Source organism: Pundamilia nyererei, unplaced genomic scaffold (genome assembly GCF_000239375.1).
Source record: "Pundamilia nyererei isolate P.nyererei 1_Seehausen unplaced genomic scaffold, PunNye1.0 scaffold00246, whole genome shotgun sequence".
NCBI classification, from domain to species: domain Eukaryota; kingdom Metazoa; phylum Chordata; class Actinopteri; order Cichliformes; family Cichlidae; genus Pundamilia; species Pundamilia nyererei.
In genome coordinates, this window is record NW_005187647.1 from 353,743 (window position 1) to 372,518 (window position 18,776).

The 18,776-nt window shown below is 42.6% G+C and overlaps 1 protein-coding gene across 1 annotated transcript in view; it reads left to right on the forward strand.

The window, feature by feature from the left end:
* LOC102201383 (stabilin-1-like) overlaps positions 1-16,739 on the forward strand; it is a 96,057-nt gene extending 79,318 nt beyond the window's left edge. Inside the window, exons 25-27 of the mRNA XM_005749491.1 lie at positions 1,949-2,098; positions 2,495-2,599; positions 16,525-16,739. Coding sequence (XP_005749548.1) covers positions 1,949-2,098; positions 2,495-2,599; positions 16,525-16,584 — 315 coding nt within the window. The 3' untranslated portion in view covers positions 16,585-16,739. The remainder of the gene's footprint in view (positions 1-1,948; positions 2,099-2,494; positions 2,600-16,524) is intronic.
* The last annotated feature ends 2,037 nt before the right edge of the window (positions 16,740-18,776 follow it).

Here is an 18,776-nt window from a genome sequence, read left to right on the forward strand (position 1 = left end):
CTCCTCCTGCCTCCCCTTCCCTCATCCACCTGCTGGCCTCTGTGGAAGCCCCGCCATAGCCACCACCAAACAACGGAGTTATTTTTGCACATCGACCTGCATCTGGCCAATCCACCACCTCTCATTGTTCATGCCCTTACAAAATAAAAATAAAAAATAAGTCACCGGGCATATTCCCGGTATGCCCGATGGCCAGTCCAGCTATGTTAACCTGCAACCAAATCTGCAGCTCCATACAGCAATGTTACGACTTAGATTATATCTTATAACTCATAACTCTTATGTTAGCTGCCCTCAGTAGCATACTGTCTGAAATATTCGAGGGCTGCAATAATTCTTTTAAGTGTTATTTTTTCCTTGGTATTCTAATTTCACCGAAGTTTACTAAACTCAACAAACTTAATATTACTTACCGGGACATTTATTCTGTCCTCATTTTCTTTCACCGAAAAATTGTTTCCTGCGGTGCCGTCTTTCTTGCTTGGCTCTCCTACCTTTGCTAACGTGATGCACATAGCGCAGAAGCCGATGCTGCATTCACTTACACTCGGATATCTGAGCTTCACCGTGAAAACATAATCGGACATTTGATATTTGATTGAATTGTATTGTTTTGCATTTGGGGTGGCACCTGGGGTGGCCAGTCTGGTTGGGGGGGGTGGCCTGTACCCCCCCAGGCCACCCCGCTGGACACGCCATTGATTACTTGGCCCAACAGTCTTGTCTAGTTACAAGACAATCTGAAACTTTCCTATATCTCAAAAATTCTTTAAAAAGTAGTTGCAAAACAGCTAACAGATTATCTGCAGAGGAATTGCTTATTTGAAGAGTTTCAGTCAGGCTTCAGAGCTCATCACAGCACAGAAACAGCTTTACTGAAGGTTACAAATGATCTTCTTATGGCCTCTGATAGTGGACTCATATCTGTTCTTGTTCTGCATTTTACTAAAAAGATTTGAACCTACCTCAGGTATTAAATGTACTTTGCAGCAGTGGTTACTTCTATTTAATAGACTCCAGTTTATTTAAGTAAATGGGGAGTCTTCTTCACATACTAAGGTTAATTATACAGTCCAACAGACTTCATTGGTATGCAGATGATACCTTCTTTTATCTGCCAGATGACACACAGGAATGTCTTCAAGACATAAAGTCCTCGATAGCCTCTAATTTCCTGCTTCTAAATTCAGATAAAACTGAGGTTAATTTAGTCAGCCCTAAAAATCTTAGAAATATAGTATCTAACCAGATACTGAGTGAATCAGGTGATCCTCCCGGGTTATGTTGCAATAGACCTAGATTGGCTTCCCAATAGGCGGTTTGTTAACAAGTTACTGAAAATGTTGTTGCCAATTTTCAGATAATTAACTTCTCAGTGGGTTATGTTTTAGTGTATGCTCATCTCTTATCTCCAGCATGAGTTGCTCAGGAGAAGAGGTTACCAATGTGGAATTGCCAATGAGAATAAGCGGAAGAGACAGATGGTTGGATGGATTGATGGCTCGATGGATGGTCCTAAAAACTTGGGTTTTGATATGATGTCACTTTGCTAACAGGTGTTGCTCTACTGGAGAACACCAGAAAGGACTACACAGATATTTCCAGATAACTAATTTAAGTTGAAACCAGCAATACACAGACACTGAAAAGCTCTAATGTATGGGGATCTATTCAACAACTTCAGTGTGAACCAACATAGTGTTTGTGTAATAAGTCAATGTGCGACCTTCACAATAACTGAAATCCTTGTGCTTTAATCCACCAATTAAATTTTTTATCATCCTCTGGGAAAATGAAGCTGGTCATGATGACCCAGCAGAATCACGTCACCATGGCAACAGTGGAGCAAAGTGTTGTCATAGTGATTAGAGCTAAACAGAAGTGTGTGTGGTGAGGATTAGATGGTTTTATTTTACTGATTCTTGTCTTTTCCTCACGTCCTCTGCAGAGCTACCATGACACTTCCCTAGGCCACGCCCACTCAAGCACAACAGTGACGGCCATCTTGGTGACGTTGATGTTGGTGTGTGCACTGGCTGCACTCGGCTGCTATGTCTTCAAACACAAGACTGATGCCTTCCGCTTCCACTACTTCAGAGTGAGACACACACACACAATGCTCCTTGTTGTCCTGGTTACAGTATTTTTATTTTTTACATTTTTGCCTCATTAGCTGCATGCGATTCATAGATTATTTCCCCACCAGAATTACTGATAACCAAGTCCCTCTAGAGCTATGTCTTCCCACTTGATTTGGTAACACCTCTGGGCAGTTATTTTGAAGCTCCAGTTTAAATGAATGGGGAGTCAAAATAAATTTAACTGGGTCATAAAAACAATGCATGAATGGAAACTTAAGTTAAATATGCTAAAAAAGCACTTACAAGGTTTTGATGAGCTAATAAAGTTTTTTTCCCTTCAAGACATACTTAAGCTGTGAATTGTTATTAGTTTTATCTTGGATTAATACTAAGTCATCTTTTCTCTGTCACAGAATGAGGATGAGGATGGTGCAACAGGAGGTAGGCCCAAACCCACACTGGTCTCCATCCCCAACCCTCTCTACGTCAGCTCTAGAGCCTTAGCTGAGCCATTTGAGGTAAGTCTTAGGTACTTTATCTTAAACAGAGATCCAACACATTTCTGTGTTTCTGAGTGTTTCTCAGATAGCTGTGTGCACAGGTTTTGTTCTTAGAGCAGGCGACCCATATGCCAAGAGGCCCAAGTTCCAATCTGCATTCGGTCCATTTCCTGCAGGTCTTCCTCTTGGCCTTTTTTCCAGCTTTCTTGTCTGTTCTCTGTTGTCCTACAAAAATAAAGGCTACAAAAAAGCACCAAAAGAATCTAGAGTGACCCTGCATGACTTGGAGGTCAAAATAATTTATATCTGTCTTACACTGGTTCTTGGTGCAGCCCTCAGGTCATCCTCAGTTTGACTGTTTTAGCTCTTTCCCCTTTTTTTCAATATGACATCAGAAACCACAGAGAGATACAGAGACAAGACTAAAATTAACAGGACATAAGAGGAGAGTAACTGAGACAAGAAAGTTACAACAGGAGTTCCGGAATAATACATGAAATGTGAACCTAACAACCTAAAGATATTTAACAGAACTTCAAAACTCGGACACCGCAGAACTCTAAGCCACAGACTCGGAACCATGACAGGACTAGCCCGCTGTATCATTTTTTCACACTGAATTTGGGGTGGCTGTGAATTTAGCCCTCTGTAGGTTGATCATTTTCATTTCCATCAAACAGTGTAGCATCTTTCTGTTCCTATCACATTACCCAGTCCATATATGTAGGTAACCATAGATAAAGATACATGATTTTATTCTTTTCATTGTGATCTGATGTGTTTTCAAAGTGTTCCTTTAGTTTTTCACTGAAATATAAAGCCTCATCCAGCAATAACCTGCAAAAAGGCTGCTAATGTTAGCCTCAGACAGCAGACTAATCTGGGACTGTGTGCATATGTTTATAAATTTGACTAATGTTTAAAATAATGATTTTAACAGTTTTCATATTTAAGCTTTTTCATTAGTTTATCGTCAAGTTTGACTGTTTAGTTCCTTAAGATTAGTCGACTAGTCTGCATTTTAGAAAATATTGGGACCTTCAGTAGAATGAGGTTTATGAACACACACCGAATCTGAAAGCATGACCGTTTACTCCCCCCTCCCCGGATGGGTTTTCCCCATGTTTACACCCTTTCAGTTCACACAGGGAGTTTTCCACCATCCATCATGCCACACATACAGGTACAGCTGACATCCTAAGCAGACTCACAAATCCTCATATTAGACAGCCTTCTTCAACATCTCCCCTGTTTCCTGGGATGTGCAGCCTCTTGCCTGCCTCTTCTCAGAGATAAGAGGCCTGACTCCATGTGTCTGTGTGCACTTGAGGGAAAGGTGGGAGGTTTTAACCAAAATAAGTTTTAGGCCCTACAGCTGCAGCTGGCAGAGGAAGAGGAGGGTGATGGGAGATTTAATGTTGCACTCTATTACTGTAGCCTGTAGTAACACATAAATATACAGTGCCAGCTGAACAAAAGAGGAGCATCATGGAATTATATTTGTGTCAAAAGTGGCACACGAGAGAAAATGATTTCACAAGAAATTAAATAATTTCATAGGCGCAGGTATTCATGGCCACTCACTCAATTAAATTCCTCACACGTAAATTCAACAACCTGCTCACATACACCCCGGTAACCAAACGCTCAAAGAAGTCAGATTTTAATCCAACATGCAATACCATCTAGAAATAATCGGACTGGCAGCAACTTTATTTTTTAAGCACGACAATGATCCCAAACACACTTAAAATGCAGTAAAAGCATACCTGGATTGAAAAAACACACAATGGAGCACTATCAGTCATGGATTGGACTCTCCAGAGCTCAGAGCTTAACACTATTAAAGCATAATGGGATCATCTTGACACAACAAAAGAACAAAAGGCAGCCAGCATCCACAGACGAACATCGATGCAGACACACTGCTGTACCTCAGCATTCTGCTGCAGGGCTACCGCACATCTCTCAACCTCACTGCTGCACAGCTTCTAATTTCTAGCACCGCTGAGTAAAATAAACATCAGCTGCTCATCCGCTGTTACTAATTAATGATTAGTCTGTGTGTTACTTCATAGCAATCCAAGACTGTACTGATCTCAATCTTCATGTCCTCTCTGAGTTATTAAAACTGACAGTAAGGGTGAAAAGAAAGATTTTAATATCTAGATTATGATGTGCACTCCTTAGGGAAGCACTGAAGGCACACCCTTCATTATGCCATTACGCCCAAAGAAAAAAGAAGCACTGCTACCTGTTCACGGTAGAAACTCTCCATGGTGTCATGGGAAGGGATAGTGTTTATTGACAGTCCTAATGGCCCAGGGGATGGAGCTGTTTGTGAGTCTGGAGGTGTGGGATTGACTAGGGATGGGTATCGTTTAGGTTTTATCCGATACCAGTACCAAACCGGTACTTTTGAAATGGTGCCGGTGCTTAAAGAATGGAGAACACAAAATTGGTCCAAAAACCTCTCATGTTCAGCTGTTTTTTTGTAAAAAGATAACAATATTGGCCTTTTCTGCAGCTATAGGGGATTTATGGTATCACTCTTGGCTGGAAGCAGTGCTTAAACAATGGACAAAAAACACAAACTTTGTCCAAAAACCTCTCATGTTTAGCTGTTTTTCACTTTTTCTTTGGTCATTTTAGCCTTTTTGGCCAGGGTGAAGGGAGTATCTGCCATCAAACAAGAAGACAGCCGCATGTAACTACGACGATGTTTGCTAGTTCACCTTACCTGCATTAATGTAATAACGTGGTTAGCCTACTCAACGTACATTACACACGAACAACATTAAGCTACTGACACAGAGAAGAACGGCTGCTGCTGCCATCATCATCCATCATCGTTTCTGCTACACTGGCAGGGCTAGGGGCCAGGACTCTACTCTTCGGGTTTTTGGGGGATGTTGCTAACTCAGGGTCATATAACAGGCAACCCACGCGCAGTAGATGTGCACGATGTGAGGTCTCGCAGCAAGCTATCAAATACGGCGCATTTCTCGGCTTTTAACAAAATGCTATACGTCGCCAGGTGTTTCATCAGATTCGAGGAGTTACCTCCTGTGAAGTACAGCCAGACTTTTGACCGCTTCACTTTGGGTATTTTTAATCTGTAGCTCTGCTCTAAAAGAACGTACGTACCTGGGCCCGCCTACTACGCTCGCAAAGGTAAAATGATTGGCTGGAATCCAAAGTGCATGACATCTCAGGGGGAAAAAAAGCACCGAAATGTGCGCTGCTTTTTGGTCTGGTTACTACCGTTTATGTCAGAGCCGGTACCCATCCCTAGGACTGACCAGAGGTGCCAACCAGAGGGCAGCAGATCAAACAGGTGGTGAGCGGGGTGCAAGGGGTCACCTATGATGGCTCTGGTTTTCCTGAGACAGGAGGATCTGGCGATGGCAGAGGGCAGCCAATGATTTTTTTGGGTGGTGTTAGTTACACACTGCACAGCTGTCCTCTTCTCAGTAGTGGCTCCTGCATACTCAACACCAAGGCAGTAGGAGAGTATGCTCTCCACTGAGGAGCTGTAGAAGGCCACCAGCAGCTTCTGGTCAAGGTTATTCTTTAGGAAAAGGAGGAAGTGCAGCTGCCGTTGTTCCTTTTTTACCAGGACATTGGTGTTGTGGGTCCAGGTGAAATTGGAAGAGGTGTGGGTGCCCAGAAACCTGAAGTTGGAGACAGATTCCACCCATTGTCCATTTTTAATGAGAGGGGAGTGGACCTGTCTGTGCCTCCTGAAGTCTATTATGAGTTCTTCTGTTTTAAGGACATTCAGCTTCAGGTTGTTTTCTGAGCAACAGTTGGACAAGTTCTCTACTTCCACCCTGTATGCTGTCTCATCTCCATCAGAGATGAGTCTAACCACGGTGGTGCTGAGAACAAAGCCCTGTGGGGATCCGGTGCTGAGTGACAGTCAGGGGGGAGGTAGGTAGTCTTTGATCCAGGAGCAAGTGACGGGGGGTTCTGAAGGTGGTCCAGTTTGGTGGTGAGGATGTCTGAGATTATGGTGTTGATTGCTGAGCTGTAGTCCACAAAGAGCATCCTCATGTAGTTCTTCCTGTTCTCCAGATGGCTCAGCGCTCTGTGAAGGGTGATGGCATCCTCTGTGGACTGTGTGTGGGGGAGGGGTGGTCTGAAACCGAACAAAGAAGGCTTTGAGGTTAGCCCCTGACAGCAAGTTTGAACCTGCTGTCGGGGGTGGGAGGGTTCTGGCCTTTGTAGTTGGTGAGAGTTCTCCACATCTGGCGGGGGTTGTTATCAGTGAGGAAGCCTCCCCATCCTGTATGCCTCATTTGCCTGTTTGATGCCCCTCCTCAGGTTGGCTCTGGCAGTGTTGTACAGAGAACAGTCCCTCAGCCTGAAGGCAGAGTTATGAGTTCTGATCAGAGCCTGTACTTCACTTATCATCCAAAGTTTTCGGTTAGGAAAACCACGGATGGTTTTGGTTACTGTTACATTCTCTACACAGCACTTAATGTAGAAAAGGACTGACTGAGTGAAGGTCTCCAGATCCTGGTGTTTGATGTTTTACAACTCTGTCAGATCAAAACAGCCCTGTATTCAGAGAAGCTCATCATCTGGCCAGTTTTTAATGACCCGGGTGTTTGGAGTGAGCTGTTTCCTGAGGGGGGTGTGGGCAGGAATGAGGAGCAGAGAAGAGATGGTCAGATTGTCCTAGGTGGGGGAGGGGTGTTACCCTGTAGGCCTGTTTGATGTTGCTGTACACATGGTCCAGTGTCCTGATCCCCCTGGTACAGTTACAGTTAACATGTTGGAAGAATTTAGGGAATACAGACTTCAGAGATACCTTGTTAAAGTCCCAGCAACAATATCGACGCCCTCCGAGGCTCTGTCTGCTGTTTACTGATGATAAGTTGAAGGTGGTTGGGTGCTGAGCTAACATTAGCATTGGGGGACATGTAAATGTTCTATGGCTACCGTTAGCTTGCGAGGTAGATCAAAGTGCCTGCCCTGAATAGACATGGCCTCTAAGCAGTGACCATCTGTAATTCTACTGTTACGGCACCAATCCTGGAGCAGATAAGCACAGAGCCTGCTGGCCCTTCCCTAACCAGATCTTTGTTGCGGTCCTGGCGGTGTAATGTCTGGCCCAGTAACTCTACCAAGACATCGTGGAAATCTGGATGGAGCCAGGATTCAGTTACAATCAGTAGACAACACTCCCGGACAAAGCGGTTAAATAAATCTCTAATTATAGCCCCTCCATTTTATTTGTGAGGGATCTGGCATTGGTGAGGAAGACGATTGGAAGCAAGGATTTGTGTTGTTCTTCTCGCAGCTGGATAGAGCAGCAGCACAAAAACCTCTAATGATCCCTGTTGTTCCCTAACAGAAAGAAAACAAATGGCAAATATCTAAACCGTGTTCTTAAATAATAAACAAGAGAAAAGATTATTACCAAAAAGAGTCTTCTCACTCCTATTTAACTACTGCCAGGTGCTCAATTCGTATGGATAAATATTTACAATTTCCTCTAAGCTAACAACCAAAATGTTGATGTGAAAAATAAAAATCAGCTCTCCAGATTCAGTTACTGGCTTGTATTCAGGCTTTGAACACACTCGATGCTACTGGCGGCCGGCTGGCTCTTAGTTGGGTGCAGAGGAGACGAGGAGAGGGACGAGGTGGCTGTCAGCTGGAGGTTAGGAGGCTGCTGTCCATCCAGTAATTTAATCTGCATCCAGTCTTTGTGATGAGCTAGCTTAGGGGTTTGAGGCCTAAGAAGATCAGTGTGGACTTGCTTGTCTCAGTGATAATAATAGTGTTGATGGAGAGTAATTTTATCTTTATATCTTGCAACATCGAGTCTAGGCACAATCTTTATCCTCGGCTCAGTGGCTGCAGTGATTGCAGGTGGTTGGGCATCATATAATTCAGTTACACTGACATCTTGTACCAGGGTCACCTCATTATATCCGTACTCATTGTGTCTATACTGATCTTCAGCTTCAGTAGTAGCTTTCCTTTATTGATATCGTAGCACAGAGCTACCAAGTGCTTGTTGATCATTGTCGATGTTGGTCTGCTGCTCATTAATATAACCTCTCTTAGTGGGTTGGCTGGCATAATAGAATTCAATTAATTCCATATTCTGAGTCCTTGCTTTGTTCCTGTAGGCTGCTTGTCAGTATGTCAGTATTTGCAAACTGCTGATGATCTCTTTCTGAGGGTGTTTGCAGTCTGTCCAAGTCAGACTGCAATTGTTTCAGAAAGGTTGCCTCCTATCAGGCGACCTGTGCAATCGTGGGCGTGACTGTGCAACACCCTCAAGCTCTGGGCAACCATGTAGTCATCGCAAGTTGTAGTCAGTCACAGAATGGGAAAGAAAATTCAATACAATCATCAGGCACTACCAATATATTTATTCATTGTTTATTTGTGGATGCAAGGAGGTTGAGGTCCTATTTTTACTCATGACTGAGGCATTAGCTTGCTCTGAATTAGAAGGAAGCTTTGTCAAGCTGAGTGTGTCCAACACTTGAAGTGCGATCGTGGCTCAAGAGTTGGGAGTTCGCCTTGTAATCGGAAGGTTGCCGGTTCGAGCCCCGGCTCAGACAGTCTCGGTCGTTGTGTCCTTGGGCAAGACACTTCACCCGTTGCCTACTGGTGGTGGTCAGAGGGCCCGGTGGCGCCAGTGTCCGGCAGCCTCGCCTCTGTCAGTGCGCCCCAGGGTGGCTGTGGCTACAATGTAGTTTGCCATCACCAGTGTGTGAATGGGTGGATGACTGGATATGTAAAGCGCTTTGGGGTCCTTAGGGACTAGTAAAAGCGCTATATAAATACAGGCCATTTACCATTTTTAGTTGGTTCAGCTGATTTAATGTATATTATTTTAGGATGGTGTTGCGTGAGATGAGCCCTCTTGTTTATTCCCACAGTATATTCATAATCAGTATGTCCTCTCTTCTCCACAGTAGACATGGACCACTGGGATGTTTACAAGACTGATTCAATTGCGTTTTCTTATGTTTGTACAGTGCTAAGATTTTTTTGAGTCTCATATTATCCATAAAACTCTGTAACAGATGCCATGGCGTCTCCAGACTATTTCACACCTGTCACACGTGCTCAGTGTGAAGCTGCTCTCATCTGTGAAGAGAACAGGGTGCCAGTGGCGGCGCTGCCAGTTCTGGTGTACTCAGGTGAATGCAAATGGTGCAGCAGGATGCTAGTCTGTGAGCACAGATCTCACTAAGGGAGTCAGGCCCTAATGCCATGCTCATGGAGCCTGTTTCGGAGGTGTTGGTCAAAAACATGCACACGAGTAGGGCTGTAGGGCACAAAGGAGCAGATACTGGTCATATTGCAGGTTTGAGGCCCTTCTATGGCCCTTTCGAGCTATCATCATGTAACAGTCTCTCTCCTGGTATCTTCACACTTTTGAGGCTTTACTGGAAAACACAGCAAATGGCACAGCAACCGTTTCGCAATAGCGCATATGGATGTCCTACAGGAGCTGGAATAGCTGTGAAACCCGAATGGGATGCAGGTATCATCTCATGTTACACGCAGTGCTAAGGACACTAGAAGGCAAAATGAGAGGAAAATCAGTCAGCAGAGATAAGGAGAGAACAATGGTCTGTGACCACCACCTGCTAAACCATTCCTTTTGTGGGATTTGGCTTGTTGTTGCCTCTCCGGTGCACCTGCTGTCACTTTCATTTGCACCAAAGCACCTAAAATAGATTCGTAATGGTTTGTGTTTCTAACTGGCCTGATCAATATCCCTCAGGTTTAACTGAGTTTGTGTTATGCTGTGATAAAGGATTGTTCCCTTAATATTTTTGAGTGTGTATTTCTATAGAATATTTATCATTATGTAAATATACATAAGATAAAAATATAGAGAAAGTATATATTTATTGATACTTTAATATTTTTATTCATAATATCAGAACTTTCAGGAGAAAAGGAGAAAGGTCAGACCACCGTTTGCCACTTCTCTGTATTTGGAAGGCATGTCGATTTTAAATAAAAGGGGGGAAAAAGCTTGTGTTTAAATGGCAGCTCACAAATGAAATTAAATGCCACACAGAACATGTGGACAATATCCCTGGACAATATCAGTATAGTTACTGATACTTGTTTAATTGTTCAGGATAAAAGCAAGCGTGTGTTCATCCTAATAAAAATCCTGATAAAGAACTGAGAAACACAGTATTTGTCAGCACACAATTTGGCTCCTTCTTTAAAATTTAAGAACTAAACGATGTAATTGGAGCCTGATGATATGTAGCTTTCTCCTTTTTCTCCAGATTCTGCCATCTTCCTGCATGATTTCATAAAACACTGAAACACTGCATAACAATCCAACAGCACACATTATTTCTTGCTGCTTGAGAAATAACTCAGAGAATGGGCGATCATGGCTCAAGAGTTGGCCGTTCGTCTTGTAATCAGAAGGTTGCCGTTTCGAGCCCCAGCTTGGACAGTCTTGGTTGTTGTGTGCTTGGGCAAGACACTTCACCTACCGCCTGCTGGTGATGGCCAGAGGGGGCCAATGCTCATGTTACCTGCATCGGGGCCGATGGCGCGATATGACAGCCTCGCTTCTGTCAGTCTGCCCCAGGGCAGCTGTGGCTACAACTGTAGCTTGCCTCCACCAGTGTGTGAGTGTGAGAGTGAATGAATAGTGGAATTGTAAAGCGCTTTGAGGTCTCAAAAAGCGCTATATAAATTCAATCCGTCATTATTAGAATGTCCATGTGTTCACTAAAAAGTAGATTATCTAAACGTGTTTATGCTGTCGGAGTTCTTGTGAAGGACACTTAGTTCTCTTCACTTTGCAGCTTACACATTCCTTCTCTATCAGAGGAGCTTCAGCTTGTTTTCAGCTGTGTGACCTCCAGAATCACATTAATGCCTGAGACCACAATCAGCCTTCAAGGTCTCACTGACATTTAAAAAAAAAGTTTGCTGAGGGTTAGATCAGAAGATTAGAAACAGTGTCATGTCTCAGTTAAATGTTATGGTGTAAGACTATACAGACAGCAACAGAGTAGCTTAGCATTGGTCATAGCCACAGATAATCTCCAACTAAAGAAAAAATCTCATGTCAGTTAATTAACAGGATCACATTTGGTGTCATCATCATTTGGGCATCCAGTTAGAATATATAACATTTTCTTTTCTTTTAAATAATCGTTTAAAATAAACAGGGGTACGAGGAGAAGTTTAAAAAAGCTCACTGACCAGCCGCTGGCTCTGGATAGTTTCATTGTGAAAGAAAGCACCTGCTACCATCCACCACTGGCTTGTTTTACACAGCAGGTGTAAATATATTAAAGCTTTATCTACTCGTTATTCTGCAAATTTAAATTATTAAGTTAAAATATGAAACTACCGAATTATTATGCGTGAAGCAAGGAGCATATGAAATATCTAAATTCAAATTAATAGAAATAAATTAGCTGTTTTAGTTGCCCAGTGAGTCTGATCTGCAATCCCAGGGACCCAATGTGGAAGAAATGTTATGTTAGACTCCACTTTGTTTTTTAGGCACCTCTCATTTCTTTATATTTTGATTTAAATGAGCCAGACCTTTATTAATATGAGCTGAGCAATAGTTCTCCAGGTTTCTGGAGGCCTTTCAGAGTTCTTCTTTGGACATTGGCTGCTTTTTTACTCATTTTCAGTCCAGTCCTTGTACTTGACCACTTGTTTTTTTGTGTGTTGAACCAATTTACACTGACCTATAAATCATTCAAGCAGTGCAAAAGCGCCTAACTGAAGGGATGAATCAGTATTGTCTATACGTCTATACGTAACAGACAACTTAGCAAAGAACCAATTTTAAATTTTAAATTAGCACTTAATTGGTTGGCCTCCCCAGAGCCCAGACCTCAATGTTATTGAAGCAGTGTGGGATCATCTTGACAGAGAAAGAAACAAAAGGCAGCCAAGAACATCCTTCAAGAAGCCTGGAGAACTAGTCCTGAAGACTAACTAAACAAATTACAAAAAAGCTTGCATAAGATGTTAAATAATTAAGGTGGTCATAGCAAATATTGACTTCAAACTCATTATAGTTGTACAGAATCTGTTTGTGCCTTGTGTACCGTATTTACATTCATGTTTGTACATGTTTGAAGCATTTCACTCATTTCCTATTTTACCAGCAAAGTTTTAAAACATGGGGGTCGGTCCACACTCTTGCACAGTGCTGTAATTAAAAATACTTGTTAATTAAATGTTTTTACACAATTCCTGTCTGTGCTCTACACCCTCTCCATACACACTTTCACTCCATTTGTGCATTCATGTGGAAGTTCTGCCACATTGAGTGCATAGCAACTGCCATTATATTATGAAGCCCTCCAACAGACTTAACTAAGCACACTCAATCAAGGTGTGGCACCCATTTGTGTCATTACACTTCCAGACTTTGTGTGATTATTTCAGGAGTTTGGGTTTAATGAAATGAAGCATGTTTGAGATTTCTTTCACATTTTTGTTGTAAAGGTTAATTTAAAAAAGGAAAAGAGTGTCCCAAGTGACTCCATATAGATTCATAATTTCCTGAGTGGCAGGGTGAAATTGGACAGTCTTCTGGGCAGCATTTTCTCGTTCTCTCACACATTACACACAGCAGGAGATAATTCACATCAGCCTCACTCTCATTGCTGTAAATAGTGTGTGGGGCACACAGTCTGATCCCACTGTTCTGGGCATTAGCTTTCTCGTATCCACCAAAATCAGGCAAGTTCTAGAAAAGGTAAAGGAGTGGAAGGGGTGGGGTTTTCAGGTGAGGGAGACTATCCTTTGCGGTGGATGTAGACCTTGGTTGCCATGGTGCTCTGGGGTGCTGTCCTTACGGTCCCAGATCTGCCTCCCCCGCCCTGCGATGGGGTGTGGGTTTACCAAGCCAGATGCTTAACTGGCTTTCTCATTCCGGTCTTAAGTATCATGACAGCGCACACACACACACACCCCTCAAACAACATATCACTCACACATATAGAATCTGACACACCCAGCATATCACTCCCAACGTGGGCAAGTCGGGGCAGGTCTTCCTACACCCATTTCCTGCACCCTACCCAGGGTGGGTCTCGACTGTTGGTTCATGGTGGCGGTGGTGGTTCTGGTGGTTGTTGGGCAGTTTCTTGCATCTGGAGCCCTGTTCTCAGTTCATGGCAGCATTGTCGGTGTCTGGTACTATGGGGCTGTTGCCCTTTGGCCTTGAGGGCTCCATCTCTGGCCTCCCTCCTCCTTCTGCTGGGAGGGGCACACAGTTGTCATCGAGACGTGTGACCTGGGGTCTTCAGTACTCTAGGGGTCTCCGGGGTGTTTCTCTGTCCGCTTCTGGCTCCTGGGGGCATTATTGTAATTTCTCACTGTCATTGTCAATACACACACATGTAGATTGCTGGTTTGTGTATCCATGTTTTTGTTTTTTCAGGTGTGATTTGGGTTTTTTTTGTATGTGTTGTGTGTTTTCCACGTGTGCTCTGTCCTCTTATTCTTATGTTTTCCCCTGTGTTCTCCCTCCTTCTTTACTCCTTTTCTTTCGCCTTGTCACCTTTGGCATTCCCATATTACACATGCACTCGTGAATAATAATAGAAATAAGTAAAGAAGTAAAAAGTAGAAAAAGAAAGCCTCAAACAAGAGGATCCTATAGAGAGTCTATAGAGCTCATCTTGGAAAAGCAAATGTTTTTGGCACAACAGTCACATTCTGATTATAACTGTAAAAGCTGCCATACAAGACAGGCTTAAAAAAACATAAATGAACAAAGATAATTTTAGAATATTACTTTTAATGTAAACATGTGGTTTGCTGCAGTCAGCTGTCAGATTTATTGCTGTAGGTGAAATGTGTTAATTATTAAAAAGCTTCAAAGCTCAGAAGGGGCAATGATTTATTAAGTTTAATAGTAAAAGGATCTTTTATGGGAAATGACGAAACACCTCAGTGTAAATATGCAACCATGTGAAGTTATTGATTGTTCTGAGTTTTCAGTCCTGACTTGAAACAAAAACATTTCTTCTCAAACTTCATCTGAAACCATACACGGTATTATTTTATCAAATTCAAATTCACAAGTTGGCAAATTAAACTACCCCCCCTCCCCAAAATAAATAAATATAATTTGCCCAGTATCCCCTTTGACATCATCTTCCACAGCATGTCCCGACAGCTTCCAGCATGGTGGTTATATGTAGCAGTCTTGTTCTGACAATTTTCACTGTGCACTCAACGATTTCACCATAAACCTGGTGTGGCGCCTAAATCCAACCAAGCTGTAGTTGGTGCTTTATGTGCGACTAGAGGGGTTTGGTATGATAAAGGTTCCACACAGCCAGACTTTTCTCTCTACTAGCTGGTTCATCAAAACCTAACATTCCAGTTATCATCAATCAATCAATCAATCAATCAATCTTTATTTATAAAGCACTTTTCATACAGAAAAAATGTAGCACAAAGTGCTTTACATAGTTAAAAGCAGCCCACCCCACCCTCCAACTCACTCCCCACACTCTCAATACACATATATCCCCCCACCCCCACCCACACACACATACACACACGCGCACACTTAAAGAGTAAAAATTGGGCTGGGCTCGCATGAGCCAAGTGAGGAAACATTATAACAGAGAGCCGTCTGCACCGGGAGCCGGTCACAGACCGCAGCCTCCGGGCTGGGCACACAGCAGGAGGGAGGCCAAGGAGCCCCCCAACCAGGCTGAGAGGACCACAGAGACCCAGCAGCCACGGTCAATCACAGCCCCGGTGCAGAGAGCGCCCTCCGAGGAAACACTGGAGATATGACGCAATACGATGTATACAGGGTAAAATGATAAAATAAATAAGAACAGGATACAATATAAATATAAATATAAATAGAATAAGAAGATTAAAAAATGAATAAGAATAAAATCAAGAAATATTAGGTAAATCCTAAATTAATAATAGAATAACAGGATAGAATAAATAAGCATAAAAAATAAATAAACGCTAAGTAAAAGCTAAATTAAAAAGGTGGGTCTTGAGCCTGTTCTTAAAAACATGTACGTTCTCTGCGGCCCTGAGCTCCTCCGGCAGGCTGTTCCACAGACGAGGACCATACCACTGAAAAGCTGCCTCTCCGTGAGTATGTGTCCTGACTTTAGGGACAATCAAGAGGCCAGTACCAGAGGACCTCAGGGTCCGCGAGGGTTCGTATGGTAAAAGCAGATCTGAGAGATAAGAAGGCCCAAGACCATTAAGACATTTAAAAACCAATAAAAGAACTTTAAAATCGATCCTGAAACACACGGGGAGCCAGTGCAGCGATTCTAAAACCGGTGTAATGTGGGCCCGCCCTCTGGTCTTCGTCAGCACACGAGCTGCCAAGTTTTGCAAGAGTTGTAAAGTTGAAATATTCTTCTTAGGAAGACCAGAGAGCAGGGCATTACAGTAATCAATGCGACTGGTAATAAAAGCATGCATCAGCATCTCCGTGTTGGCCCGAGAGAGAATAGGGCGGACTCTGGCTATATTTTTTAGTTTCGGCAATTTCACCGCATCACCAAATTAATACATGAAATTACAGATCCATGATAATGGATAATGATAATGCTTCATTTAGTGGTTTTAGTAAAGTGCGGCTTAATAAGAGGCACATCTTTGGTGGAGCCAGAATTTATAATATAGTCTTAAAACATTCAGAAAAAAATTAAATTGAAAGGAATCAGCAGGATTTGAACCAGGGTCTCCTTACTGCTAATCTTGCAATGTGTGCAACCACCAGCCATACAACCTTCTAGCAGATATCTTTGCACATCTGTGCAGCTACAGTAACCACAGCCAGAGCATCTGCTCTTCCATGACCCTCCAGCAGATTACAATAAAAAAAATCTGTCCTGTTCACCACAACTTTCTACACTTTGTGGTTTACCTGTTCTAAACATCTTCTCTCTTTCCTGCAGGACACCAATCAGGAGGTGGAGCCAGAAGAACCGCCAAATATTCTCGACCTGGGCCATTAAAACCAGCTGACCCAGTATAACTGGAGCTGGCTGTTAACAAACCACAATAACTCAGTGACTTCATCTTGCTTTAGAAATTTCCACACAGTTTAACTGTAATCAATTATGGAATAAAAGTTTACTAAACCCAAATCCTCTCTGGGTAAAAAACCTCAGTCCGTGTTTTTATTGTGTTAAATAATTGTTCAAAAAAGTGTCGTTCCTCTAACAGCCACTAAAGGCTGGCTCCAAAGGTGAGTCAGTCCCTACAGAGTCCCATGTTCAACACAGTTACACCTGGTTTTGGATAGTTTCTCCCTTAGTAAAAAAATCTCAGGTGAATCTTATCCATTTTCATTTGGTAAGGCTTAATGTAAGGGGCATGACTGTTCTGGCTAATAGGTGGTGAAACTATGGAGAACAGTTAATATTTTTGTAGGATAGCCATTAATTCAGGATACTGCGTTTGGCTGCGTTTGGATAGTGACAGCCAGGAGATTTCCAGGAAAAACAGAAGTTGGTAGATATGACCTATCATTGTGTTTGTGCTGCTGGTGCCTTAAGAAGCATTTTAAATAGATTATCTGATGAATATTGTGGACTTCTGTGTGATACAGTTGATCAAAGTTTGAGATTCTGTGAGTCAATTTCTGATATTGCATTAGTCTATTCCTTACCTCTAACTGAACCTAACCCACACAGTTTATATGGCTAGTGAGTGTTAGCTCAGGAAAAGGAACTGAATTCTTACAGCTAATATTTCCTGTGAACAGGCAGTCAGTCTCATCAGGAATGTGCCAGACCAACTTTGGTTCTTTTACCTCTGCACATCAGAAAAACTAGTCAGTTAAATATATTGTCGGAAAAGCACACAACCCTACCCAGACCACAAAGGGCATAAAATACAGATATAGCCAATGTGGCATTGTCGAATGATTAGTGAAGTCCCATTATGAAGTCTTAGACTGAGTGATTTCACTGTTGCTAATTGCTAACATTATGCATTATTATTGATAGCCTGTGTCTCTTGTGTCTTCAATTCAATTCGATTTTATTTATATAGCGCCAAATCACAACATAAGTCGCCTCAAGGCGCTTCATAGATACAGAGAAAAACCCAACAATCATATGACCCCCTATGAGCAAGCACTTTGGCGACAGTGGGAAGGAAAAACTCCCTTTTAACAGGAAGAAACCTCCGGCACAACCAGGCTCTGGGAGGGGCGGCCATCTGCTGCGACCGGTTGGGGTGAGAGAAGGAAGACAGGATAAAAGACATGCTGTGGAAGAGAGACAGAGGTTAATAACAGATATGATTCAATGCAAAGAGATCTATTAATACATAGTGAGTGTGTTTAGTTTTTCTTCCCCTCTGTCTTGTTAGTTTGATTCTGTTCACTTGTGTCTTATTTTCCTCAGCTGTTCTCTCTAGCTGTGTCCCAAAACGTAGGCTGCATCCTTCAGAGGCCGCATTTGAAGGCCGATTACGTCACAGCCAGGCGACGAAGGCTGTCCCAATTTGTCGACTCCTTTAAATGCGGCCGACAAATGCGTCCTTCATTTCCACGAATTTGAAGGATTGGTCGGGTGTGTCCTTCGTGGCCCACCATATCCCAAAATTAATAACGCGGCCCAGCCAATTCCAATTTCCAACAATGGTGCTAGCTACTAAGTTTTAATATTACCCTTATTAATCTTTCTCGGTCACAAAATAAACTTTTAACCTATTTTCAGGCGAGAAAGTAGCTGTGTAAACTTCAAATATCTGCTTGGTTAATCAAAACACTACATATTTTCAAAAGCGCTCCAACGTTTTCGGAGACGTCTGTTACCCACTCGCTCGATATCTAACCGGGGGCTCAATGGTCACTCGAGCTGGCGAGAGCAGCAGACTCCCGGCTTCATCGTTTTCAGACCCCCGCCGTCTTTCGCTATTCAGGTTAAACACGATATATAAGTCACTCGGATAACTTAAAAATGTTATTGTTTGGCTTTTTTCAGTGTTTTATTTGTTCCGGAGTAAATCGGTTTGGCTGAGATCAAAGTTATTAGATTAGATTAAATAAAACTTTATTAATCCATCAGGTGGGTTCCTCCGGGATTTTCACACAGCTGAATAAACGTCAAACAGAAAACTGATTAAACAGAAATGTGCGACGGTCGAGAATTTATGCCAGTGTCCTGTTATATTTTAGATAGCAAGGAGCAGATGG